At 50.2% G+C, this 27,775-nt stretch overlaps 1 protein-coding gene and 1 non-coding gene across 2 annotated transcripts in view; one reads left to right on the top strand and one right to left on the bottom strand.

Moving 5' to 3' along the window:
• KMT2D (lysine methyltransferase 2D) overlaps positions 1-18,149 on the bottom strand; it is a 47,019-nt gene extending 28,870 nt beyond the window's left edge. The window contains exons 1-19 of the mRNA XM_049783344.1: positions 17,985-18,149; positions 13,196-13,281; positions 12,615-12,741; positions 12,260-12,483; positions 12,041-12,150; positions 11,735-11,897; positions 11,101-11,266; positions 10,898-11,012; positions 10,620-10,777; positions 10,068-10,213; positions 8,411-9,733; positions 7,206-8,311; positions 6,640-6,753; positions 6,260-6,370; positions 4,653-4,757; positions 1,364-1,545; positions 1,005-1,169; positions 799-908; positions 658-705 (exon numbers count right to left, since the gene is read on the bottom strand). Coding sequence (XP_049639301.1) covers positions 658-705; positions 799-908; positions 1,005-1,169; positions 1,364-1,545; positions 4,653-4,757; positions 6,260-6,370; positions 6,640-6,753; positions 7,206-8,311; positions 8,411-9,733; positions 10,068-10,213; positions 10,620-10,777; positions 10,898-11,012; positions 11,101-11,266; positions 11,735-11,897; positions 12,041-12,150; positions 12,260-12,483; positions 12,615-12,741; positions 13,196-13,244 — 4,522 coding nt within the window. The 5' untranslated portion in view covers positions 13,245-13,281; positions 17,985-18,149. The remainder of the gene's footprint in view (positions 1-657; positions 706-798; positions 909-1,004; positions 1,170-1,363; positions 1,546-4,652; positions 4,758-6,259; positions 6,371-6,639; positions 6,754-7,205; positions 8,312-8,410; positions 9,734-10,067; positions 10,214-10,619; positions 10,778-10,897; positions 11,013-11,100; positions 11,267-11,734; positions 11,898-12,040; positions 12,151-12,259; positions 12,484-12,614; positions 12,742-13,195; positions 13,282-17,984) is intronic.
• A 9,021-nt stretch (positions 18,150-27,170) lies between these two features.
• Positions 27,171-27,379, top strand: LOC126023354 (small nucleolar RNA U3). Its single transcript, XR_007500500.1, has one exon. It is a non-coding gene; the product is annotated as a small nucleolar RNA U3 (small nucleolar RNA).
• The last annotated feature ends 396 nt before the right edge of the window (positions 27,380-27,775 follow it).

Raw genomic sequence — 27,775 nt, forward strand, 5'->3', positions numbered from 1 at the left:
AAGACTGCAGCAGAGCCTAACTTTAGGTTTATTCTCAATATATCAAATAGCTTGAGCTACTTGGAGCGTGGAGGATCCCTGCTTGCTAGAGGTAGTGCTCCTAATAGTCCTAACGAAGGGTAAAAGTGCCCCAGCTCTTTACTGAGTAGCGTGAGTCACATCTTCTGAAGAAAAGATGTTAGAGCACAGAGGCCTTGGCAGGCAGGTGGAGAAAATCCACCTGGAAAAGTAGAGGCCTTGGTTTTAACCACTAACTTGCCACTAATCTACTGGGTGCTGCTAGACAGGCCACTAAACCTCCCTGGGTCTTAGATTCCTCTTCATGTATGTAATCAAGGTGTTAAAATAAAAAAAAAAAAAAAAAAAAAAAAAAAGATGTAGCTGGATAGCTTGAGCTATACTAAACAGTGTCTTTTTTTTTTTTTTTTTTTTTTTTTTTGGTTTTGGGTCACACCCGGCAGCGCTCAGGGGTTACACCTGGCTCTACACTTAGAAATCGCTCCTGGCAGGCTCAAGGGACCATATGGGATGCCAGGGTTCAAACCACCATCCTTCTGCATACAAGGCAAAACGCCTTACCTCCATGCTATTTCTCTATCCCCTAAACAGTGTCTTAAGTCACCTCTGATTCAGGGATTTCATGTTTCTGTGACTCACCTGGCTCTTTCACCTTTATAGGCACCAACTCTGGCGGAGCAACAGGCACTGTGACAAGAAAGTCAAACCAAGGCAGCTGAAGCCCTATCCCATTCTCAGCACCCTCTGTTGCCCCTCCCCTTCCCAGGACCTGGAACTCACCAGCAGGCTTTACCACATAAGGCTGGCAGGAGACACAGTCAAAGCCCTCATCAGCCGCCTGCTCCACATCATCCTCTGTGAAGAGACTCTCGCAGCCAGCATGCATCCACCTGGGAGAAGGGGGACAGAAAGAGATGAACCTGGACAATAAAAGGCTGAGGAGAAGGAAGAGAGGGAGAATACAAGGGGGAAAGGAGGATTCTCACCGTTCACAGTGGCGGCACTGGATTAGAAGGTCCTCTTCCACATATGGGGCATGACAGATAGGACATGTAACCAGGCTGGCACAGGGCCCGCAGTGTGTATAACTATTCTGCCACTCACAATGAAATCCCGGGGAGGCAGCCCCACACTGCATACAAGACACACACCTGGTGGGGACAGAGAGACAAATCCTTAGAATCTAACTTACGCAAAGTACCTAGAAGGACCCTCACCAAGAACCAGACAACCAACCTGCTCTTCCACACCCAGTTCCTGCCACAGTGACAGTGACATTCTCTAATGTCTCAAGCCTTGTGCCTCCCCCACCACCCCCTACCCACAAAGATCCTGGTTTCCTTACCACTTGCACTTCCAGCCGCCCTTGGGCACAGTGAGCAGTGGGGGATCCAGGCAGTATGTGTGATAGCTAATGTCACAGTCGTCACAGAGCAGCAGGCGTGAGGGGTCTGAGGCCTGGCCACACACCTCACACACGATGCATTCCACACAACGCCAGCCCTTTAGCAGCATCACCTTGGTGATCTGGTGCAGAAAATGGCAACTTCTTAATCCCTCAGGGTGTGATGAAGGGAGTACTCAAACCACTTCTTTGAGGAGAGTGAAACTTAGATGGGTGGGCCTGGAGTTCAGTGCATGTGATCTAGATGTGACTACAGAGAAGATATGCAGAGCATCCTCACTTGCCAAAAGGTGTCTTTATACTTAGGATTGCAGAGAACTCTGCTGGACAGAGGAGCCAGTCGGACATGGCCTCTGCAAGGGCAATGTTTCACAAGCTAAGTTTCAAAATTACTGCATACGACAGGGGAAATGACTCAAAGGGTTGGAGAACACGCTCTGTCCTTTGATCCCAGGCAATGCATAATCTACCAATTTTGTGGCCACACCACCAGGTTTGGCCCAAAACTAAAAACAAAAAACAAAACAAAACAAAAAAAAAAAACACTGTGAATTGCATTTTCCTCTAATCTTGGTGAATATTTAGAATCTATCTTCTACTGAAAGTCAGAAAATAGGGCCCGGAGAGATAGCACAGCGGCATTTGCCTTGCAAGCAGCCGACTCAGGACCTAAGGTGGTTGGTTCGAATCCCGGTGTCCCATATGGTCCCCCGTGCCTGCCAGGAGCTATTTCTGAGCAGACAGCCAGGAGTAACCCCTGAGCACCGCTGGGTGTGGCCCCCCCAAAAAAAAAAAAAAGTCAGAAAATAGTGGACAAGTTCTAAATCAATTATTAATCAATCCCCTAATTATTTTGTTAGCTTTTGTCTTTTTGGTTTTGGGGTTACTCCTGACTCTGCACTCAGAAATTATAAAAAAAAAAAAAAAAAAAAAAATTACTCCTGGTAGGTTCCAGGAACCATATAGGATGCCAGGTATCAGACCCAGGTTGGCCTGTGCAAGGCAAATGACTTACCTGTTATACTATCATTCAGCCCGTTTTCCCTTTTTTAAAAAAAGTAAATATCGGGACTGGAGCAATAGCACAGCAGTAGAGCATGCGCTCAGGATGGACCTGGGTTCGATCCCCAGAGTCCCATATGGTCCACCAAGCCAGGAGTGATTTCTGTGCGCATAGGCAGGATTAACTCTTGAGCATCACTGGGTGTGACCCAAATACCCAAAAAATTAAAAAAAAAAAAATTAAGTATCATTTTTTTTTTTGGGGGGGGGGTTGGCACACACCCAGTGGCATTCAGGCTTATGGGGCCGGGATTGGTTACATCTACTAGCTATGCTAGCGTGCCGGCCCTAAATATCTTTATTTTAGAGGCTGTGATTTACAGAGTTGCTCATAATACAATTACTCCTGGCACTTAATATTCCAGCACCAATCCCACAACTATTATAAACTCTTGTCAACAGTTTCCCAACCTACTCAAAGACTGCCCTTTGGCAGGTACAAATAATTTACCTAATTCACTTGGTACAACTAAATGGTAATGGAATTATAAAACAAACAAAAAAGAAACTATTAAAAAAATTTATGGGAGATCCGGAGAGAGAACACAGTGGCGTTTGCCTTGCAAGCAGCCGACCCAGGACCTAAGGTGATAGGTTCGAATCCCCAGCATCCCATGTGGTCCCTCATGCCTGCCAGGAGCTATTTCTGAGTAGATAGCCAGGAGTAATCCCTGAGCACCACCGGGTGTGGCCAAAAACCAAGTAAAAAAAACATTTATGGAACCAGAGATAGCAGAGTGGGTAGGACATTTGCCTTGCACGCAGACAACCTAGGTTTAATCCCCAGCATCCTGAGCCTACCAGGAGTGATTTCTGAGTAACCCCTGAGATCCGCCGGGTATGGAAAAAAAAAGTTTGTGAAATTTTCATATCTCGTATGTCATTGAAGATTTACTAAGTTACTTAATGCTAGTTGAGCACTATTGTTGTAAAGCCCCCACATTTTGGATTAAGAAGTTTCTCTTGGGCCAGTGATAGCAGAGTGGGTAGGGTACTTTTCTTGCAAGCAACCAACCTGAGTTTGAACCCTGGCATCCCAAAAGGTTCCCCACATCTTCCAGCAGTGATTTCTGAGTGCAGAGTCAGGAATAACTCCTAAGCACTGCCAGGTGTGGCCCAAACACAAACAAACAAAAAGTAGTTTTCTCTTTGTAGGCGTATACCCATGATTTTGATTTTACATTTCATTTTCAATCTGGATCACATTTTTTTTTTCTTTTTGGGTCACACCCAGTGGCGCTCTGGGGTTACTCCTGGCTCCACGCTCAGAAATCACTCCTAGCAGGCTCGGGAGACCATATAAGATGCTCGGGTTCGAACCAATGACCTTCTGCATGAAAGGCAAACGCCTTACCTCCATGCTATCTCTCCAGCCCCCTAGATCACATTTTCTAGTAGAAAAGTTCCCAGTTTTTTGTTTTTTGTTTTTGTTTTTTTTTTGGTTTTTTGGGCCACACCCGGTAACGCTCAGGGGTTACTCCTAGCTATGTGCTCAGAAGTTGCTCCTGGCTTGGGGGACCATATGGAACACCGGGGGATCGAACCGCGGTCCGTCCAAGGCTTGCGCAGGCAAGGCAGGCACCTTACCTTTAGCGCCACCGCCCGGCCCCAGTTCCCAGTTTTTATAATGGACTAAATTATACTACACCATCATCAAAAATCTGTAAAGAATAGAACCATTTGTAAAGTTCTTTACCCCGAAGCAGTTTTTGGGTTTGGGGTGGGGTGGAATGCTAGGAATTGAAGCTAGGTTTTCACACATGTAAGTAAACAGTCCCATCCACAAAGCAACGTGATTCTCTACTAGAAGATTAAGTGGTAATGGCTTTGTAGTTTCTATGATTAATAGCCACTTTCAAGAGACATCAACCAGGGATATGGCACAGGAGTTTACATGCCTTGTATGTCTAAGGTTCTGGGTTCAATCATGAAAGAAAACAAAAGAGATTGCTGTGGCCAGAACAGGATAAAAATTAACATCCTGGTCAAGGAGATGGTTCAAAGGGCTTGGGCTCAGGCTGTGCAAATGGGAAATTAATCCCTAGTAGTACCACCCGCTCCCCAAGTACTGGACCAGGAATAGCCCCTATTCCAAAATACAGAAGGGGAAAAAATAAGAAACCCAACTTGATCCTTTTCCGCTATACCCTATGAGCACTGAACTTACCTTGCTGTTGACACAGTAAGGGTGATAGCACTGAGAACACTGGGAACAGGCAAGGAGGTGTCCTTCTGCCCCACGACCAAAGCTGCCACATACCACACACATGTCCTATGAAAACAGAGAGACTAAAATGTTTAACTAAATTCCCTTATCATACTCAGTCCCACGATGACTACAATGCTAATCTGAAAGAAGGGAGGAAGCCACATCCAGCATCGGGACAGTATTGTCATCAGGAGACCCAGTGGCTTTCTAGGATGCTTCTCTGACCTGGGATGAGTAAAAGCACCGTATTTTCCGGTATATAAGACGACCCCCTAAAACATAGGTTAAAACATAGGTTTAGGCCTATATTCGCTGTATCAGACAGAACGTTCCTGTGCTGCAACTGTATGTACCACAGTGAGCCAATCACAACAAGCAAAGGTTCAAAGGTTCTACTGTAATAAGACTTCTGACTCTGGCCAATCTGAGCAGGCTTTTTACAGTATAGATTCGGTACAGAACATTGTCTAATTTGCATGCATCAAAAGCCTGCTTGGATTGGCTGAGTTAGAGAGGCGGTCTGAGCAGCCTTGCAGTGATTGGTGCAGGATTGAGTTGGAAAATTCGTTTTGTGGCAATATCCAGACGATTTTCGTTTAGCGGCATATTGAAACGTTTTTCGGAATATACTTGGTGTATAAGACGACCCCCGATTTTCGGTTGAATTTTTTTCATTTCAAAAGTTATCGTATACGCCGGAAAATATGGTAAGGAAAAAAGAAAATAAGATTGAAAGACTGGTTAGGATAAGGGCCAGGAATATCGTTCAAATTGGCAAGCAAGAGTTCAGGTTTTTATCCTGGTATCCCATGATCCTTTGAAACAATGCCAAGCATGGGCTCAATCGCCCTCCAAAATAAAAAAAGACTGTCAGAGTAAGAAAGTTAGAGATATGACAAACTCCAAACTCTGTCAGTTTTGAGATTATTCAGTTGGTAACAAAGCTCCTCAGACTCAAAGGTTTAATGATCATTTCTGCCTTTCTCACTGTTCTAAATTCCTTGTTGTTTTGTTTTGGTTTGGTTTTTGGATTTTGGGTCACACCCAGCAGCGCTCAGGGGTTACTCTTGGTTCTACGCTCAGAAACTGCTAGTGGCAGGCTCGGGGGACCATATGGGATGCTGGGAATCGAACCACTGTCCTATATGCAAGGCAAACACCCTACCTCCATTACCTTCATGCTATCTCTCTGGCCCCTATTTCCTTGTTCTTTTCGTTTGTTTTTGGGTCATACCTGGCGGTGCTCAAGGGTTCCTCCTGGCTCTGCGCTCAGAAATAACTCCTGGTAGGCTCGAGGGACCATATGGGATGCCAGGAATTGGGTCTGTCTTGGGTCAGCTGCAAGCAAGGCAAATGCCCTACCACTGTGCTATTGCTCAGGCCCTAAATCCCTAAATTCACTGTCAAGCTCAGAGAAAACACTCATGAGAAATTTGGTAGCTGAACAAAACAAAAACAAATATTCTGAATTACTGTTTTCTTCAGCTGGGTTTTCTTAAAAGTAGATCTTTTGTGTTCCCCAATCTAGGCCCCTCCCTGAGGATGAGACCATACAAGTCAAGTACCTGCATTAGGACAAATTTGTCTGTGTTGGAGAAGAGAACCACAGTATTCTGCATGGTATCATCGTCATCGTCTTCTTCCTCCTTGCTGGGAGAACTATCGATATCAGCAACCTTAATGGCAGAGAGTTGTAGAAAGTGAAGCAGTTCAAACTAACCATAGTTAAACCACTTTTTCTCTCTAGTTTTGGGGAAAGGAGGCATGAACTCTGGACTAATGTGAAGGCTAGAAGCCAGGACTAAGAGACAGAAGAACACTCTGCTCCGGCAATGGCAAAGATTTTGGAGAAGCAGGGACTTTTGCATTGAAGCAGGATTTAAAGGGGATTTAACTCAAGAAAAAGCAGTTGGAGCATTTTGGGGGAGGGGAAGCCTCTCCTTACTACCAGAGTCTCGATGGAAGAAGTAGTTGATTTTAGTCGGGCCCGTCCTCTCCCACGGCCTCCATGGGCTCCTCCTCGTGGTCGCCGTCTTCCTGGGAAACTACTACTGCGACCCTATTAGAAAAGAGGACAATCACATAGGCGAGCCATGAGCAACTGTACTAGAACCACAGGCTCAGAGGGAAGAAATGTAGGGATAAAGGCAAATAGTAAACCAAGGAGTCCTGTGTCCAGGCAGGGGAAAAGTCAAGTTCTCAGAGAGCAACAAGTAGGTGACTCTGATATCAACCATTTCCCTCTTCCAGAGAGTGGCCAACATGGTACAGAAGGAAACAAATACTTATTTGAGAGACCCAGTTTTCTCATCCCCATTCTACTACCTAATGACCATGAAGCTGGGCAAATCCTTCTATAACTAGCATTTTCTTAGCCAAATCAGAGGATGAACTATAGGCTTCCTGAGAGGCTGGGTGAATCCAGGTTGGTGGAAAGAAGCCTGGATGCTGGACTGTACCTCTCACAGCAATAGGACTTTGGGTGCATCCAATGGCTGTTTAGCCTCTCACCTGCTTTATGCGAGAACGAGCTGGGGAGCTGCGTCTTCTCCCTTTGTCCCCCTCAGCTTTGCCTCCGCTGATAGCTGTCCCAGCATCACACAATAGTGAGTCATCGGTCTCTGGCAGTGAGTCGGTACAGAGCCGCAGGGAGCCCTCATCTCGGGCCGGGCTGACATCTGTCGATACCCCCAGCTCCATGGACAGGGAGCCACCCCCCTCAGGGTCAGGAGAGCCCAGCAAGGGTTCGGAGCCAGGGAAACTGGCAATAGCATCGCCCTGGCTCAGATTGGAGATCTCATTAACAATGTCAGATTTGATGAGAGTGGGTGGGGTGGGGGCCACCGGTACACGGGATTCCTCTTGTTCTTCACAGGGCGAGCCCTGCCCTGCCTGTTTGCATTCTGGGCCATAGACCTCCATAGGGGTCACAGGGGCCAGCTCCTCAGGGTCCAGGAGCACAGGGGAACCCTTAAGTTCACCACCTAAACTGCCAGAGGCCTGTCCAACCTCTGGCTGTGAATCAGGAGTGTCCATCCCATCCATAGGGGCTGTGTCCTCTGCCAGTCCAGAGAAGTCAACCAGAGCTGGGGCAGGGCTAGGGGCAGGACAGGAAAGGCTCCCCATGGGGGAGGGGAGAGGACTTGTAGGGGTGGGCTCCAAGGCTGGACACTCAGGTTCTGGGACCTTCTCAGTCTCCATCTCAGATGCCTCGGCCTCCTCTAAGACCTCTGTTCCCTTCCTTATGGGACTCAGTGGAGAGGGAACGGACAATGGCAGAGCAGGAGGAGAACACTGGCGAGGAGAGTTCGGGGGAGCTGGGGATTGCTGGGGAAGTGGAGAACATTGAGGGGGCAGGGGCTCCATCAGAATGGGAGAGGCTGGTCCCACTGAGGAGCCTGGAGATGGGGGAAGGATCATGGGAGGTACAGGCTCAGGGTCAGTGCAGTTAGCTTCCGGTGGAGGGCTAATGGGGGTCTCGAGGACAGGGGCAGCCAGTGGCGATTCAGGGTCACTATCCCCTTTGGCAACAAAGGGGTACTCCAACTCCCCCAAAGGGGACAGGGCTGGCGGAGCCACAGCTGTGATAATGGGTGAGAGTGGAGGAGGAAGAGGATCTAGAGGAAAAAGAGAAAAGGAAAGGTTCTTAGACTAGGTGTTCCGGTCAGAGTCGAGACAGCCTTACAGGAGAGAGGTACACATAGCTCCTTCCTTACCTGGTGGCATCAGCTGAGGAGACAAAGCTGGTTCCTCAGATGGGGACAAGGGCAGCTCCTCTGGCAGAGGAGAGGGTGGTGGTTCCCCAGGCTTGGACAGGGCTGGCTCTCCAAGCAAGGGGGATAAGTGTAGCTCCCCAGACTGGAGGAACAAGGGCAATTCTGCAGGTGCAGGGCAGAGGCCTGGTTCCTCAGAGGGTTCCTTAGGTTGGGGGGACAGGCACGACTCCGCAGGCTGGGGAGACAGATGTGGCTCCTCTGACTGAGGGGACAAGTGCAACTCCTCAGGCTGAGGGGAGAGATGTGGCTCCTTGGGTGTGGGAGACAGCTGACACTCCTCGGGCCGGGGGGACAGGTGAGGTTCCTCAGGTACAGGCGAGAGGCAAGGCTCAAGTGCAGGGGACAGGCGTGGCTTCTCAGGCACAGGGGACACGTGTGGCTCCTCAGGAACAGGCAACAGATGTGGCTCTTCAGGACAGGGACAAACTCTTGGCTCCTCAGGCAGCAGTGACAAAGCAGTCTCCGCCAAGGACACAACCAAGTCGTCAGGTGGTGGGGAAGCAGGCGAGTCCTCAGGAGGTGGGGACAGACGTGAAGCCTCAGGGGGAGGGGATGTGGGAGACTCCTCTGGCGGCGGGGACAGGGGAGACTCCCCAGGTGGTGGGGACAGGCATGATACCTCAGGTATGTGGGATGGGTGTGCTATCTCAGGGGGTGGGGACGTCAGTGAGTTTTCAGGTAGCGGGGACATGGGAGAATCTTCAGGCGGTGGCGACAAGCGTGAAGCCTCAGGTGGTGGGGAGAGAGGAGACTCCTCGGGTGGAGGAGAGAGGGGCGATTCTTCAAATGGTGGGAACACACACGATGCCTCGGGTGGTGGAGACATGGGTGACTCTTCAGGTGGAGGGGACATGGGGGATTCCTCAGGTGGTGGAGACAGGCGGGATGCTTCAGGGGGTGGGGAAGTGGGTAACTCCTCAGGTGGGGGGGACAGGGGAGACTCTTCAACTGGTGGAGAGAGAGGTGATGCTTCAGGTGGTGGAGACAGGGGTGTCTCCAGTGGGGGAGGTGGTGAAGAGAAGGGTGACTCCTCCGGTGGAGAAAAAGATGACTCGGGTGAGGGAGACAAGGGCGACTCTTCAGGTGGTGGAGAGAGGGGTGATTCTTCAGGTGGCGGGGACAAGCGTGATGCCTCAGGTGGTGGGGATGTGGGCAATTCCTCAGGTGGTGGGGAGAGGGGCGACTCTTCCGATGGGGGCGGCAGTGGCATCTCCTCTTTTAGAGGAACATCCAATCGGGGTTCAAGTTGGGCCCCTGCTCTCCCTATAGATAGACACGATAGGACTAGCTTAGATCCATACCACAGAATGTAAAGGGTCTAGGGTAAAACAGAAACTGTGCCTTGCCACAGAATAGATGGACGTAGGGCCGGAGTAATAGTGCAGCAGTAGGGCATTTGCCTTGCACTCAGCTGAACCTGGCTCAATCCCTGGGGTTCCATATGGTCCCCCAAGCCAGGAGCAATTTCTGAGCGCATAGCCAGGAATAACCCGAGTGTCACCAAGTATGACCCAAACACCAGAAAAAAGAAAAAGAAAAAGAAAAGCTTCGAATAGATGGACATTACTTTTCAGGGCTCTACAAACACCCTACTCACCTAGTGGTTTGGCGTCACAATGCAGGGGCCCAGGTTCCTTGGGTTGCATAGAGGTCACGTGCCCACTCTTTGGCTGCCTTTGGCATGTGACATATGGAGTACTGGGTTCCTCAGTGGGGATATTACCAGGCTCTGGGGGTGAGAATCTGCAGAAAGGACAGGGATATACAAGCATCATGATTTTCTATCAGACACCACCTCCACAGTACACACTAGGGAAGAAGTGTCATCGATTGTCCTGCCAACCTTATTGCTCTCCTCTAAGACTCCCCTCCCCTTGAGGGGCCAGAAAAATAGTACAGAGGAGTACAGAGGGTAGGGCGTTTTCCTTGCATGCAGCTGACTTGGATTTGATCCCTGGCATCCCATCTAGGCCCCCTGAGCCTTCCAGGAGTAATTCTTGAATACTGAGCCAGCAGGAACTTGGAGCATTGCTGGGGTGGCCCAAAAACCTAAATTAATAAATAAAACTCCCCCTGGTCTAATGAAGCCGGTCAGTCTGTTCTTCTAAGCCCTGATCCCAATCTCTTCTAGTCCACACAAGCCAATTACCTTCGACAAACAGGGGAATGCTGCTCAGCAAGAGAACCAATATGTTGGCCACCCTGGGCTTTGTGACAACGGTGACAGAGTGAGTAGTTCTCAAACCACTCAGAGTTGGGATTTAGCTCTGCTGAGCCCACCCCACAGGCTCGGCATACTCGGCAGACCTAAGGAAAGAAGCAGGCAGATAAGAGAGTGAGACAGGGGTGGAGCAGCGCAGCAGGGCTCTTCACCAGTGAAAGGAACAAAGGCAGAATCCAGGGACAGCAGGTGCAAAGAAGCCTCACCTTACACTTCCAAGAGTGAGCAGGCAGTTCTTCTATTGGTGGTTTTAGGCAGAAGGTATGAAATCCTTTGTCACATGTCTCACACACCAACATCTTAGAGTCATTCCCAGGTTTCCTGCAAAGTCACAGGGCACAGGAGTCCTCACAAATTCAATCTGAACCAGTGTTCTGCTAAAGGCTTCCCTCTTGCTAGCCCTTCTTACCTGCAGGCTTGGCACACTTTACATTCAGGGCACTGCCAGCCAGCACGCTTGCGGGCAGTCAAAGCAGTGTCTAGGCAGGCCCCATGATAGTGATGCCCACAGGTGGTACAGAAGAACAGGTCACACAGTTGCCCTGGCCCCTCACAGACTGCACAGCGAGCATCCTCTATAGTGAGTGTGGACAGAGAACACAGATCAAACAGTGAGTTCCTGTCATAAACTTCACACAAAAAGTATGCACTGACATTAAGTGAGTAGCCCAAGCCAGCACAGTATATAGCATACACTGTTGTTAAATATCAGACAGGCAAAGTATGTGGGCTTACTGGGTTCACCCCTCCTCTGGTTGAGCAAACCGACTGCATATACAATTAGACTTCCATTTGTGCTCAGAGGAAGAAAACCCAGCCCTGCACACGACTTTTGTCCAACGGGTAGGACTTCTTGGGTGAGGGAGATGGCTCAAAGGGCTGGAACATATGTTTCGCGGGGGGACCCCCCCAGGTTCAGTCCCCAGCAGCACATGATCTCCTATGCACCACTGGGTATGCGCGCGCACATGCACGCACGCACACACACACACACACACCGAACAAAATGCCAAATAACAAAATAAAATGGCAAGGCTTCTCACCCAAATGTGCGGCCCCCTCACTGTGCTCTGGGCAGAGCAGTTGCAGCGTTTTCATGGATAAAAAGGAACCACTGGCAGTTGCACAGGGGAAGTGGTAAAGCCGTGAACATCTGGGAGAGCGGCAGGGGATGGAGGCACCGAGCCTGGTGCAGTGGGAGCAGCGCTGACAAGGTGGAAACAAAGCCTCAGTACCAGTCAGATTCTTCCAGGTTTCTCTGTCCACTATATCCCACTATCCTTCCCATTCTCCAGCCTCTAAGAATCACCCTTGGCTTATGTAGTCAGTCCCCTTGGTCCTAGTCCCACCTGTGAGATCCCTGAGAAGATGGCCTTGTCCACACCACATAGTTCTGGACCCTCTTGCCCCCATACACCTGCCGACCATGCAGCGCACCAATGATGAGCCCAGCAGGACCCTTTAGAGATGGAAAGAGACAAATATAAAAAGTTAATAAAAGATCCCCGTTGATTCAGGGATACTCCTCTCCCTTTTCTTGCTCAAGTCAGATACCCCACACTACTCACCTCCGGGCTCTCCAAGGTGGGCAGGTGTCAGGCCCTCAGGGAAACCAATCTGTGATAGGTCTTCACTAGACAGTGCTGCCTCACTGGGTCTGGGGCTCCCCCCAGGAGATGCCACTGGACACTGGGGCCAGTCAAATGGCAACTGAAAGCACCGAAGCTCTCGCTGCCCATGAAGACTGGGCTCCCCGCAGTTACAGAGAGCACAACGCCGCACTGGACCCCCACTGTGGACACACAAGTATCAGAACCAAGGCCTCTGCCCACAGATATGCCCCATGATCTGGCAGTCTGAGGACAGTATCTCAGAATTAAACCCTCAGTTATCTTTATGTCCATTTTTTCCCAAACTATTTACCTGAAGACCCGGGGAGGCTCCTGAAGCCTGCAACCCCCAGAACTGGACACAGAGACCTCCCCCACAGATGGGTTGGGAAGGTCTGGCTCAGTGGCGCCTGACTCCTCAGAAGCTGCAGGTCCATCAGCTGAATGAACAGAGAAGCGATTGGAGAAATCAGCCCATTAGCCTCTATTTACTGTTAGTCCACTCATCGGATCCATGTCAAAATGCCCTTGATGGACAAGAGATTTGGCTTATTTTTTTGGTTTTTGGTTTTGGGCCATACCCGGTGGTCACTCCTGGCTCAGTTACAGGGGTTACTCCTGGCATTCCACTCAGAAATCGCTCCTGGAAGGCTTAGGGGACCATATAGGATGCCAGGGATCAAACCCAGGTCCGTCCCAGGTTAGCCACATGCAAGGCAAATGCTCCACTGCTGTACTATCACTCCGGCTCAGAGATTTGGCATTTCAATTTCTGTCCCAAAGTCCTTCAGTTATCTTCAACTAGACAAATGTGTCCTTAAGGCCAAGATGAAAAAATCTAAGGCTTCCTGAGAAGAAAAATCTATCAACAAAGCCAGAATTTGTCTTACTCACCTGCCGGTTCTGAATCTTTATCCTCACCAGGCGGCTTCTGGCTGTCCATCCCTCTCTCCGACTGGGCAGGGCCCTCTCGGGGAGACCTGTCAGTGTCAAGAGAGAGATCTTTCTATCTGGTACATCTCCTCATTAAGCATATTTCCCACAATTCTAGGAAGAAGGTAGCCAATGGTCTCTAGGTATCACAGAAATCAGAGCAAAGCTATACCAACAAAATCATAAGTCAAGCTCCTTACCCTCTATCCCACTGCCTACTTTCTGCCCAGATATGTACATACCTCTTTTCCTATCTGAATTATCATGAGTCCATTCTCCCTTCTCACTTCCAGTCTCTTATGTAAGAATTCCCAGGGCAGGGCTGGAGTGATAGCACAGTGGGGGCATTTGCCTTGCACGCAACCAAACCAGGTTCAATTCCTGACATCCCAATGGTCTCCCGACCATTCCAGGAGCAATTTCTGAGCACAAAGCCAAGTGGGGGGGGGGGGAGGGAGAATTCCCAAGGCAATAACCTCCAGCTGATATACATCCAATCTGCATCTCAAATTGCTTTTTTGTTGCATTCTGGCAAAGACACCTCTGCTGTCTTGGCCCTGTTGATGGGTCCTATTCCCTGGCTTTCTCCTCATGTCTCATGTTTGCTCACATCCTATGTCTATCAAGTCAGAATAGTTAGTTATAAAGCTAGTAAATAAATCCCTTTCCCAAAGATTCATTCTAGGGTCCTAGAAGATATAAAACACAATATTAGAACTAAAGTCTTGCTATGGTTGGATGTCCTCTATTTCCACTGGCTTCAACCAGAACATCTCAATCAACTAGAGAGAACACCCACATTTCTACTCCTTGCCCATCCAAACCTAGCTCAGACCCACCCTCTGACCCCTGCGCTGTGACAGACTTAGACTCTCACCTAGTCAAGAGGCCTCAGATTGTTGCCCCTGGCAACGCCAACTGCCCTTTCTCCTCAGAAGTCCCTAGTAGTTAACAGAAGTGGGCCTTAAGAGTTACTGAGCATGTGTAGCCTGGCTAAGCATTCTGGGAGTTGTAGTCTCAGAAAAAAACACACCACTTGGAGGAGTTCTAAGCCAGTAGGACACAGCAGAGCAGCTTCCTTCCTCTTCAAGCAGGGTTTCCACATATACAATGGGGGAACAGTGGGGGGAAGGGGGAAATAACGGTCCCCTCTTCTAAGATATTCCTATCTCTACCAGAATCAAATGAAGCATAGTAAAGCTACATAAAGGCTATGATTTACAACTCTGGGTATATTTTCCTAAATCTCAGAGGGGAATAAGGAATAAGAAAAATTACAAAAGTGAGGAAGAAAGGGAACCTACAGAGGGAGAGGGGATAGGCATGAGCTTTGAATAAGAATAGGCACTTAACCAGAGAAAATGCAATGTCCTAGAGAAGGTGGAGGAAATTCCTAAAACAGAATTCTACATAAAATGTAAGAAATTTTGGGGCCGAAGAGATAGCATGGAGGGTAAGGCGTTTGCCTTTCATGCAGAAGGTCATCAGTTCAAATCCCGGCATCCCACATGGTCCCCGAGCCTGCCAGGAGTAACCCCTGAGCGATGCCGGGTGTGACCCCCAAAAAAAAAAACAAAAAAAAGTAAGAAATTTTGCTCTTATCCTTTCACCTTACTTAACCAGACAGAGGAGCCACACCAACCTTAGTAAGAACAAGCCCCTCTTCCCAAACCAAATATCAAGTATCCCAATTAGCCACTCGGGGGTTGAGTGACAGGAGCAGATGAAACAGAGGAAGGTCTCAAAGTTCCAGGACCAATAAATCAATGGCCTAAGAGCCACAATACTGTTCCTTCTTTCCTACCCAGCTTGAGTGAAAACAGCACTAATCCTCTATTCCCTGAGATCATGTATGTGTGTGCCTCTGTGACATATCACAGGAAAAGGGATCACTGTACTCTTTCCCCTCCCACTACCAGAATCTCCTTAGCTGGGTAAGTAAGGAATCACCTGTTAACTTCCATTCCCATATCATCTTTTCCCCAAACTTGTCATACAACCAACCACGCCTGAAAGGAAAGCAAGGTGATCACCCAGGTGGTATACAGAAAAGCTGTGCTGGGACTTCAAGGCCTCCGAAAAGTCATCTGTGGGAAACAGGACTTGGAGGTCAGTACACTAGCTAGGTCCTTGGTCCTAGTCACTGAAGATTTGACCACACCCAGAAGGCTTAAAAGTATCCTAACTGCTTACTTACATCTTTAACTGTCTCTTACCACAACATGCTCCCAAAGACCATCTACCACCCCTGCTCTCAAAATTGAGGCCAAAAGGAGTCACAAACAGCAAGAAATAAAAAGCAACAGTGATAATACTCGGGGTGGGAGGACTGCCACATACAAGGCCAGAGAGACAAATTCCTCTGCCTCCTCCAAGCGCAGCCCTCTCCAACAGGGAAAAGCTAGTACTACTTCCTCCAGCCTTAGGAGACCAGAGTGGCTACATCTTCCCAAGCTGGAGCCAAAGGATCATGGGAGGTGAGAGATCAAGGAGCAAAGAGTAATGAATGTCCTTCAATACACTTTAATATAAAGAATCTAAGAGCACCTCCAAGAGGTTTGAATCCTATTTCCCTACCTCTGGATCCCACTGCCAAGTCCCAGTTATCAGGCCTCTGCAGAGAATTAAACAAATACCTACCACATCAGAGACCACAAACACATACACATAAAGGGCTCTTTCCTTGGATCTACACTAGGCCACTGCTTTTGGGAAATTAGAAATCCTAGAGAATACAGATCTGGGGAGTAAAACTAGGCTGGCTCTTTTGTCCTAGATCTAAGAGGCCCAAAACAGCAAGTTATAAGGCAGGGATTCATCTCTACCCACTGTCTTCGCTGCCTACAGTCCAGATCAATAGTCTCTACTCCATTTTCCGAAACAACTGGGAAATGGAGGTTTGGAGAGGTGAAAGGCTGAAGCAGGCCCTTGAGTGAACAGTCCTTCAGTAGGACTCAGGACTTCCTGGTTCCCAGCCTGAGAATCAAACCACACCTCTCCCCACCCCCATCTTGGGTCGGCCCTCCAGGAAGAATCCAAATGGCAGCAAAGGACCCTCTGGATTGCCAGTGGGTCCAACTGGGGTCATTTACAGTTTACAAAAAGAGGACTTCCTCCTAAGGAAGTTCTCTGGGGACAGAGAGCAGGAGCCAGTGAGGCTGGCAGGGTCACAGAGCATGGGATGACAGCAAGCCTCACACCACCTGTGTTACCTCACTTTGGGATTACAATCCAGAAACTTTCCAGGGCAAAAAAACCTGTTTTCCCCCTTTTTTTTTTTTTTTTTTTTTTGGGGTCACACCTGGCAGTGCTCAGGGGTTATTCCTGGCTCCAGGCTCAGAAATTGCTCCTGGCAGGCACAGGGGACCATATGGGGCCCCGGGATTCGAACCGATGACCTCCTGCATGAAAGGCAAATGCCTTACACCTCCATGCTATCTCTCCGGCCCCGTTTTCCCCTTTCAAAGACCAAGCTCAAGGAGTTCTAGTCTGTACATACTGGAAGGGATGGAGTGAAGGAGTAGGATACACTCTCCAAGTCCCTGATGGGCAGTATGACAGCTGTGAGAGAGGCTGTCCCGACTTCAGGCCCAGAGGTCTGAGGTTCGAGCCTTCATGCTCTCACACACACCCCTCTCCAAAATTCCTCATATTAGAAACAGTAACTTTGGCATTAACAGCCCTGATTGGGTTATTTCTCTTTCAGCAAGGTGGTAGCCACCCTATCCTAGAGCTGGGACAATCATGATAGAAAAAGGTTCACAGGGTCAGGAAGGACCTGTAAGAATACAGGAGCCTTACAGGTACCAACCCAGCTCTCCACCCAAGCACAGAGAAAGATGGAGACAAAGCCATTTTTTTTTTTTTTTTTTTTTGCATTCCACACTCACAGGGAGCAAATCTCAACGGTCTCCTCTATAATCCCCAAAGATTATGCCCATCCCAAGAGGAGGGGAGGCAAAGCAGCTAAGAAAGCATTAGGCCTTCCTTGCAGGGGTCACTTTTGTCAGGCAGGGGACGCTGAAAGTTGAACAGGAAAACCAAAGCTGCCCCCAGCCCCGCCTCCTTCTTGCCCCAGCCACCCCCTTCACACAAGTCGGTTTCCACACACTCACCCCTTTGCACAGTGAAATAGGCCTGCTAAAGGATCTCGGGGGCTGTGAGTTTCCCAGACACTGCTTCCATTGGTGGGATGGCAAAAAAAACCACCTTAAAGTTCCACCTGGCAGTTAAATCGGACCTGGAAGTGGCACCCTACCCCTCCCAAGTTGTTCTGATCCCAAGGTCCACCACGAGGAACACAGGGGGGGAGGGAGGCAGTCCCCCCTGGAACAGGTAAAGGGCACCAGTGCCTGGAACTCGACTTCGGGGAGATCCCTCCCCAACGCAAAAATATATAGGCAGAGAAGCTATCTGGCCAAGTTCCCAAACTCACAGGCCTCACCGGGGCCCCCAATTTTCAGAGAGGCAGCCCTCCAGACAGCAGGCCTCGCTCGCTCGGTGGTGCCCGGGCGACGGGCTCAAGTTCGCTTGACAGACAGACCCAAAGGAGCTGCCAAAGGAGCTTCTTCTTGTCGGCTCTGGCAGCCCTGTAGGTCTCCAACCTAAAGGCCAGCAGCTCGGGCCAAGAAGAGCGGATCTCTCTGGCGGTGCCCCCGGGTCCAGCCGGCCCTTTCTGGGCCGCACTCACTCCCTCCCTCCCTCCCTCCCTGTCTCCCTCCCTCCGTCCGTCCTGCCCTCCCTCACTCACCTCTTCCTTCACAGGACGATCCAGAAATCCTCCTCCGAGAACATGGCCAGAGCCCGGGCCGCTCCCCGACCTCCAACCGCGGGAGCGATCACAGCCGGGGCGCCCCCGTCGCGGGGGGCCTGGGGGAGGCCGAGGACGGTAAATCCAGGTCGGGCCTCGCTTGCCTCGCCTCGCTTTCCCCCTGGCCCGGAGCAGCACGCAGCCGACGGGGCAAAGAAGGAGGAGGAGGAGGAGGAGGAGGAGGTCGTGCACAGCCTCGGTTCGGTTCCGACGGTTCAGGTTTCCATGGGCAGCGGCCCCGAAGCGGCGGCGGCGGCGGCGGATCCCGGGCGGACACAAAGAGAGCAGGGGCGGCTTTGATCCTGGGCGAGGGCGAGCGGGCTTCGCATCCGCGTCCCGGGGCGCGTCGCGGGGCGGCCTTGCGGGCCGTCAGTCCGTCTTAGCTCGGGCCGGGCCCGGGAGGCGCGGGACGTCGAGGCCCGGAAGGAACGTCGAGGCAGGCGAGGCAGACGAGGCGGGCGAGGCCGCGCCGGGCCCGGAGGGAAGCGGCCGATCGGAGCCTCTTCTCGCTTCGCTCTCGCTCTCGCTCTCGCTCGCGCCCGGCCGGCCGGCCGCCCGCCCGCCCGCCGCCCGGGCCGGCCGGACACACGCACGCACACTCGCTCACGCGCCGGCGCCGGGCCCCGCGCGTCCTCCCCGGGCGGCGGCGGCGAGCTCCCGGGCCCGTCGGCCGCCGGGGAAGAAGGGCGGAGGCGCGGGCGCGGACCTCGACGAGGCGCCTCGAGCTCGGCGGCGGCGGCGGCGGCGGCGGCGGCGGCGGCGGCGACGCGCGAGGAAGGAGCCGCGAGGGTGAGGGTGAGGCCGGGCCGACCGACCGTCCGCCCGCCCGCCCGCGCCCCGCGCCCGCCGAGCCCCTCCGGCCGCTCCGGCCCCTCAGGCCTCAGGCGGGCCCAGGCGCGGCCCCGCCCCCGGCCCGGCCCGGCCCGGCCTGGCTCCGGTCGGCGGCGCCTCCCCGGGCCTGCAGGCGCTGGCGCGGTCGGGGGCCTAGAGCTGCATGGCCCGCCGCGGCCTCCCGGCGCCCGCCGGGGGTCAGGAAACTGAGCGCCAAGTGGGGACCCGGGCAGCCATTTGCAACCCGAGAGGAAAGTAGTGCAGCGCCGAGCGCTCCGCCTCCCGCTCGGCCGGGAGGAGGCTGCTGGCGGCGCCCCGGAGGAGGCTCGCGCCGGCCGGACGGCCGTGGGGGCGCGCGGGGGCGTCCTGCCCGGCGGGGGAGGAGGTGGAGGAGCAGCAGCAGCAGCAGCAGCCCCCGCTCGCAACGCCGCCGCCGCCGCTCGCCGCGGGGAAAGCCAAGAAAAGACGAGCCGCGGCCCTATTTTGTGTCGGCTCGGAGCGCGGACGCACACGCGCCCTCGAGCGCGACGCTCGCTGTGACTCTGCAGTTTACGCACGCACGCACGCGCGCGCCGCGGATCCCTCCGCCGCGCTTTAACCCCCGCCGCGCCGGGCGGGCCGGCGGCGGCCAAAACACGTGGGAATGAAGCCCCCTCCCTCGCCGCCTCGCGCTCCCCCGCGCTCGCCCCCGCCCTCCCACGGACGCTCTCCTCCGGCCGACGCCGTGGCCACCCTGGCACGCCACTTTCCCTCGGAGTTGATCCATTCCCCCAAAAACTCCAGCAGCAGCCTCCTTGCAGAGCTCGGCCCGAGGGGCAGTTCTTGTTCTCCCCCCCAGCCCCCGGGAGTGGGATGGATGGTTTATGGATGGGTGGATGGTGGGTGGATGGTGGATGGATGGATGGATGGATGGAAGAGGAGCCCCCGGACCGATTGGACGCCTGCTCTGCATCCTGGGAACTGCAGTCCGCAACTCGGGAAAGTGAGGCACGGTGCCTGCTGCTCGCTTGCAAGGGACAGACGTGCTCTAGCCAGGTTCTTGGGCCCAAGGGGGACTAGGAGTGAACCTCCAGACTTGCCTGTGGATCACAGATTTACACATACAAAAACACACACTAGTGAGGAAGACTGTCAGGGTCCTCCCCACCACCACCACCACCAAAATAAATGTAGAATTCCTTTCTGGGGTGTTGACACCCTCACTGTCTTGCCACTTTGAAGGGCCTGCATCCCCTTTTTTAAGGTAAATAGGGACTGTATGGGGAAGATTTTGGCAGCTGCCTCACCAGAGTACTGTTAATCTCCAAAATATACTCATTTTGCTTGTGTTTAGGTTGGGGGCAAAACACCCCCCTGATTCTACCCACATACACATCAATGTCTGCGTGGAAAGAGATTGGAATGCCCTTTTGCTTTAGCTGTACCAACGGGGGGACACAAAGAGACAAGCTATGCTTTATATATTTTTAGTTAATCCTCATATTATGCATGACATAGAACTATGTCCTTATTACATATAAGAGATTGAAATGAAAAATAGTTGCAGCCCTGATTCAACTGATTCAATTTCTGCTCGTTTCTTTCGATTTTTTTGTTTTGGGGCCACACCCAGTGGTACTGGGGCTACTCCTGGCTCTGTGCTCAGAAATTACTTATGGCCGGTTCCAGGTACAATATGGGATGCCAGGGTCAAATCAGGTGAGCCACATGCAAGGCAAGTAAATGCCCTATCCACTATGCTATCACTCCAAGCCCCAGTGATCATTGTTTTTCTTATAATTTATGTGTATAATTTTTAAAATAATTTTTATTTTGACCGAAGTGGATTACAAATCATTCGCAAGTAATATTTTAGGTACATAATGACATTGAATCGGGGACATTCCCACCACCAATGTTGTCCTCCCTCCACCCCTGTTCCCAGCATGCATCCCAGATCTATACGTACGATTTTTTTTTTGTGTGTGTGTGTGGTTTTTTTTTTGGGTCACACCCGGCAGTGCTCAGGGGTTATTCCTGGCTCCAGGCTCAGAAATTGCTCCTGGCAGGCACGGGGGACCATATGGGATGCAGGGATTTGAACCGATGACCTCCTGCATGAAAGGCAAACGCCTTACCTACATGCTATCTCTCCGGCCCCTATACGTACGATTTTTAAAAGGAAGTTGAGAAGAAAAATCGGGTGGGGTTGGTCTTGCGGGAAAGGGTTTAGAGTGCGCTCCAATAGAACTTTCCGCAATGATGGAAATGTACACTAGATGTATATTATATAACATGCCTTAGCTTGATGTAGCTGTTGAGTACTTTGAAATATGGGTGGAACAACTAGGAAACTTTTCTTTTGCTTCATTTTAATACTAAGTGATTAACCTTAATCCTAGGTTGAAATAACAATGTAACCTGTGGCTCCTATATGGGAAAACCAGGAGAGCATCATCTCTTCTGAACAGGGTCATAGGAGATATGAGAATTGGCTTATCCTCTGCCAGCCACATACTAGATCAAGTTCCAGCAGTTGGGTCCAAAACAATAGCATAGTGGGTAGCGTATTTGCCTTACACATGGCCAGCCCGGGTTTGATCCCTGGCATCTATATGATCCTATATGGTCCCCGAAGCCTGCCAGGAGAAATTCTTGAGTGCAAAGCCAAGAGTAACCCCTGAGCACCATCGGATTAAAATTAAAAAAAAAAAATTCCAGCAGCAATCCCACACTAAAGTACAGCAAATATCCCCATTGTAGAATAAAAGTTGTTCAAAGGGTAGACACTGAAAATTAGGGTTGGGGGCCAGAGAGATAGCACAGTGATAGGTCATTTGCCTTGCACACAGCTGATCCAGGACCGATGGTGGTTCAAATCCCAGCATCCCATATGGTCCCCGAGCCTGCCAAGAGCAATTTCTGAGCACAGAGCCAAGAGTAACCACTGAACACCGGCGGGTGTGACCTCAAAACAAGCAAAAATAAAAAATTAGGGTTGGGGGAAGCTGGAGAAATAGTATAACAGGCAAGGCCTTGAAAACAGCTGACCCAGATTCAATCCTTGGGCCTCCATATGGTCGTCCCCCCCCCCCCCCAGCCCAACCAGGAGTAAGCCCTGAGCACTGCTGGGTATGGCCCAAAACAAACAAGCAAAAAAATTGGAAATTCCCCTATTTTCTGTATTCAAAGGCAGGGAGGTAGACCTCCTGACAGACCAGAAAGGCATCCAGCAGCACAATAACCATCATACTAAACCACTTAAGAATTGTATTATCAGGGGCTGGAGCGGTGGCACAGCAGTAAGGCACCTGCCTTGCCCGCGCTAGCCTAGGACAGGCCGTGGTTCAATCCCCCAGAGTCCCATATGGTCCTCCAAGCCAGGAGCGATTTCTGAGCACATAGCCAGGAGTAACCCCTGAGCATCACTGGGTATGGCCCAAAAACCAAAAAAAGAAAAGAAAAAAAGGAATTGTATTATCCTTGAGGAATGATCCTAAATACTTATTTTTTATATATTATCTCATTTAATTAAGTGAAAAAGTTTAATTACATTTAATAAATAAGCTGATGCTCAGAGGCTTAATAACGACTCAGAAATTTCATAGGTTTAAATGTCTACATAGCCCAGACCTCATAGAAAGGACAGACACAGAGTATATACTTACTGAATTTCCAGGTCAGATGTACAAAAGGACCTAATTTTAATGTAAGAGGGGTTAATAATAACCCTACAGAATCCTGAGCTCATGGGCTGGAGAGATAGCAGAGGGTAGGGAGCTAGTCTTAGACGTGGTCTTAGACGTGGTTGACCACGTTCTATCCTCCATACCCCATAATGGTCTCTTGAGCCCTACCACAAGTGATCCCTGAACACTGAGCCAGGAATAAACCCAGAGCACCATCAGGTGTGCCCCAAATTACCCCTAAATTACATCTTATTTTGTCCATCTCTCCAACTAAGTACATGAAAAGATCGCGATCCCCCAGCTAGCTGTGCCCTCTCTCTGAAAGATACTCTTTTTTTTTTTTTTTTTTGGTTTTTGGGCCACACCCGTTTGATGCTCAGGGGTTACTCCTGGCTATGTGCTCAGAAATCGCCCCTGGCTTGGGGGGACCATATGGGATGCCGGGGGATCGAACCGCGGTCCGTTCCTTGGCTAGCGCTTGTAAGGCAGACACCTTACCTCTAGCGCCACCTTCCCGGCCCCTCTGAAAGATACTCTTCAGATAACTCTTATAAGTTCTTGAGGGAGGTATTAGGTAAGTTAAGCCTTCAGGGAAGGAGGAAGGTCAAGTAGCATACTTTTTTATAGGGCCAAACTTTCCTTGCTGAAATATCCATCCTAGAAAAGGTAGTTCAGTAGGAAATGGCAGGGGCTGGGGCCACATCGATAGTACAGTGGGTAGTGTTCTTGCCTTGCATACAGCCAAGCTGAATTTGACCCTTGGTATCCCATCTGGACCCCTGAGCACCTCTAGGAGTAATTCCAAAATACAGAATCAAGAGTAACCCATGAGCATTGCTGGATGTGACCCCAAAACAAACAACAGAAACAGGAAGGAAAAAAAAAAAAAAGAAATGGCAGGGGCTGGGAGAGATACTATAGTGGGTAGGTTGTTTGTCTTGCAAAAGGCTGACCCAGGAGTTTTATCCCTGGTGTCCTATATGGTTCTCCATGCCTGGTAGGAGTTATTCCTGAGCACCAGAGGGAGTAGGTCAAAATCAAAAATTTGTCAAAGGCTTTTGATACCTAATGAAAAAACAAAATCACACATACTCCAAACTTGTAAAAAGTGTAACAGAATTTTAATTTATAAAAAGAGCAAAGAGAGGGGCCGGGCGGTGGCGCTGGAGGTAAGGTGCCTGCCTTGCCTGCGCTAGCCTAGGACGGACTGCGGTTCGATCCCCCGGTGTCCCATATGGTCCCCCAAGAAGCCAGGAGCAACTTCTGAGCGCATAGCCAGGAGTAACCCCTGAGCGGCACAGGGTGTGGCCCAAAAACCAAAAAAAAAAAAAAAAAAAAAAAAAAAAAAGAGCAAAGAGAAGGACAGAGCAATAGCGCAGTGGGTAGGGTGTTTGCCTGCATGTAGCCAACCCGGGTTCGATCCCTGGCATCCCATGTGGTCCCCCAAGCTTGCCAGGAGTGATTTCTGAATGAATAACTCAAGTGCTGCCAGGTGTGGTCCAAACACCAAAAATAGATTAAAAAAGAATGATGAGCTGACTGGAGAGATAGTACAGTGGGTAGAGCATTTGCCTTGCACACAGCAAGGTTTGATCCCCAGCATCCCATATGATCCCCCAAGTCCACCAGGAGTGATTCCTAAGTTCAGAGCCAGGAATAATCCCTGAACGAAGACAGGTATAGCACAAAAACAAAAAGAGCAAAGAGTATTCATATGAGTATTCATATGAGTGGCTCTAATAGACCAGAGAAATAATATGGTGGCTAAGGCTGACCTTGGTTCAAATCTCAGTACCACATAAGGTCCCAAAGCAGAACCAGGAATAAGAATAACCCGTGAGCACCATTGGACACTGCCCAACTCCACCCTAACTGTAGTATATAATAATTAGGAGGCCCTTTTAAAAAAAGGGGGGGCAGATGTAACCCCACCCCTATTCCTCCTGTATAACCTTACAAGAAAGACCCTCCCATTTCTGGGAGGGGTCTTTGGTATGTAACAAAAAGGTTTGGCCGGAAGGACAAAGGGGATTTTGCATGGATGGAGTTGGAGAAGGTGCAGGAAAGATGGCTGAAAAGACAAGTTAGATGCAGGGCTGAATAAGGATCCAGCTTAAAAGGTTATGATAGGCCACAGGTGTTGGCCAGGGCAAATAAAGATGATATCTTGTGAAGAAGCTTGCCTGTGAGTTTTCTACCAGCGGCTCTCCTGAACCCAGATACCGCAGGCTGGAGGGGATTGGAGCCCGCAGAGAAAGGCCCCTCCATCCATCCACCACCATCCAAGCTCATTCAAAGGGCTTAATGCAACATCTAACCAGCCCAAAAGAAAGGAACTGGGGACCTGGAAGTTGGTGTACTGATACATAGTATATGATAGTATGTATACCTTTTTTTTTTCTTTACATGGCCTTCACCTTTTTTTTTTTTTTTTTTTTTTTTGGTTTTTGGGCCACACCCGGCGTTGCTCAGGGGTTACTCCTGGCTGTCTGCTCAGAAATAGCTCCTGGCAGGCAGGGGGGACCATATGGGACACTGGGATTCGAACCAACCACCTTTGGTCCTGGATCGGCTGCTTGCAAGGCAAATGCTGCTGTGCTAACTCTCCCGGCCCTCCATTATTTCTTATTTAACTTCAAACTGATATATGCCACTGGTATATACAGTGTATATACCAATATATCTTGCTAAACTCTTAAAAAGAAAAAAGATTTACAACCCTCTAGTCCCTGCCTCTTTACTGGATTGTTTTATTTTGTTTTTTGGAGGGAAGGCCATACCCAGTGGTGCTCAAGACTGATTCCTAGCTCTGCTCTCAGAGATCACTCTCAGCAGGGTTGGAGGCATCATTAAGAAGTGCTGGGGGGGCCGGGCGGTGGCGCTAAAGGTAAGGTGCCTGCCTTGCCTGCGCTAGCCTTGGACGGACCACGGTTCGATCCCCCTGTGTCCCATATGGTCCCCCAAGCCAGGAGCAACTTCTGAGCGCATAGCCAGGAGTAACCCCTGAGCGTTACTGGGTGTGGCCCAAAAACCAAAAAAAAAAAAAAAAAAAAAAAAAAAAAAAAAAAAAGAAGTGCTGGGGCCGGGAAGGTGGCGCTAGAGGTAAGGTGTCTGCCTTGCAAGTGCTAGCCAAGGAACGGACCACGGTTCGATCCCCCGGTGTCCCATATGGTCCGCCCAAGCCAGGGGCGATTTCTGAGCACATAGCCAGGAGTAACCCCTGAGTGTCAAACGGGTGTGGCCCAAAAACCAAAAAAAAAAAAAAAATTTTAAAAAAAGAAGTGCTAAGAACAGCGGCGTTTGCCTTGCAAGCAGGCGATCCAGGACCAAAGGTGGTTGGTTCGAATCCCGGTGTCCCATATGGTCCCCCCTGCCTGCCAGGAGCTATTTCTGAGCAGACATCCAGGAGTAACCCCTGAGCACCGCCAGGTGTGACCCAAAAACCAAAAAAAAAAGAAGTGCTAAGAAGGGGCCAGAGAGATAGCACAGCGGTGTTTGCCTTGCAAGCAGCCAATCCAGGACCTAAGGTGGTTGGTTCGAATCCCGGCATCCCATATTGTCCCCCGTGCCTGCCAAGAGTGATTTCTGAGCAGATAGCCAGGAGTAACCCCTGAGCACTGCTGGGCGTGACCCAAAACCCAAAACCCAAAAAAAAAAAAAAAAAAAAAAGTGCTGAGATGGATCTCTCTCATGCAAGGCCTGAGCCTTTCCTGATGTCCTATCTTGCAAGACCCTTCAATGGATTTTTACATTTGGTTTGGTTTTGGTTTTGGTTTTGGTTTTGGTTTTGGTTTTGGTCAGCACTGATTAGAGGTTCCCAGTGCAGTGCTGAGGAATCATAGGTACCAGTGATGAAAGAACAAAGCTATCAGATTCTTTCACTCAGTCTTGTTTTTATTTTGGGCGACACACAGCAGTGCATAGGGCTTACTCATGGCTTTGTGCTCAGGGATCACTCCTGATGGGAACTGGGGACCATAAGGTGTTCTGAGAATCTAACCCAAGTTGGCTGCATGCAGGGCAAGTGCTCTATCTGCTCCACCATCTCTCTGGTACTTTTGTTGCTGTTGCTATTTTATTTTGGGGGATTGAAGTAGGGAGAAGAAAATTGGGCAATAGCCAATAGTACTCAGACTATTCTTGGCCTGTGCTCAGAAGTGACCCCTAGTGGTGCTCAGTTAATCGCATGTGGTGGGTGAGAATAAAACCCAGGTAGGTGTGTGCAGGGCACATTCTTTTTTTTTTGGGGGGGGTGGAGTGGGGTGGGGGAGGGATTGGGACTACACCTGGCACTCAGAGGTTACTCCAGGCTCTGCTCTCAGAAATTATTCCTGACACATTCAGAGGACTATATGGGATGCCAGTGATGGAACCTGGGTAGGCCACAGTGCAAAACAAACTCAGTGCTATAGCTCCAGCCCACACAGGCACATTCTTAAATTTGTAATGAATGGTATCCTTCCTCCTCCCCAAACCCTATACTTCCAGTTTCAGTAAATACCAAGCCTGTGGGAAGCAATCTAGCCACAAGAGGGTGGTGTTTTGTAGCTAAGAGGCTGCACACTTGGATGATGGTACCAGTCAATTGGTACCAGTATAGAAGCCAATAGAAAGAAAAGGTGGGAGAAAGACTATACTAAGCGATCATTTCTATAGTATGTTACTAGAGAAGTTTATCTGATCATAGATCATCTGAAACCACGAGGAAGAGCCAGAGTGTCCTCTCCTGAGCGTGAAGTTGGTTTTAGGTATTGCTTTTGCAACTGCCTTTTGCCATTGATGATCATTCTTCCTTTCTTTGGAAGAGTTAGAGGGAGAGGATCCAGTCTGAATGGTATTGAGAAAGAAAGAAAAGAAAGAAAGGAAGGAAGGAAGGAAGGAAGGAAGGAAGGAAGGAAGGAAGGAAGGAAGGAAGGAAGGAAGGAAGGAAGGAAGGAAGGAAGGAAGGAAGGAAGGAAGGAGAAAGAAAGAGAGAAAGAAAGAAAGAAAGAAAGAAAGAAAGAAAGAAAGAAAGAAAGAAAGAAAGAAAGAAAGAAAGAAAGAAAGAAAGAAGGGAGGGAGGGAGGGAGGGAGGGAGGGAGGGAGGGAGGGAGGAAGGAAGGAAGGAAGGAAGGAAGGAAGGAAGGAAGGAAGGAAGGAAGGAAGGAAGGAAGGAAGGAAGGAAGGAAGGAAGGACAGACGGCACATGGCTGACCTTGGTCCCATTGCCAGCATCCCATATGGCCCCCAGCC

Source organism: Suncus etruscus, chromosome 11 (assembly GCF_024139225.1).
Source record: "Suncus etruscus isolate mSunEtr1 chromosome 11, mSunEtr1.pri.cur, whole genome shotgun sequence".
Lineage (NCBI taxonomy): Eukaryota > Metazoa > Chordata > Mammalia > Eulipotyphla > Soricidae > Suncus > Suncus etruscus.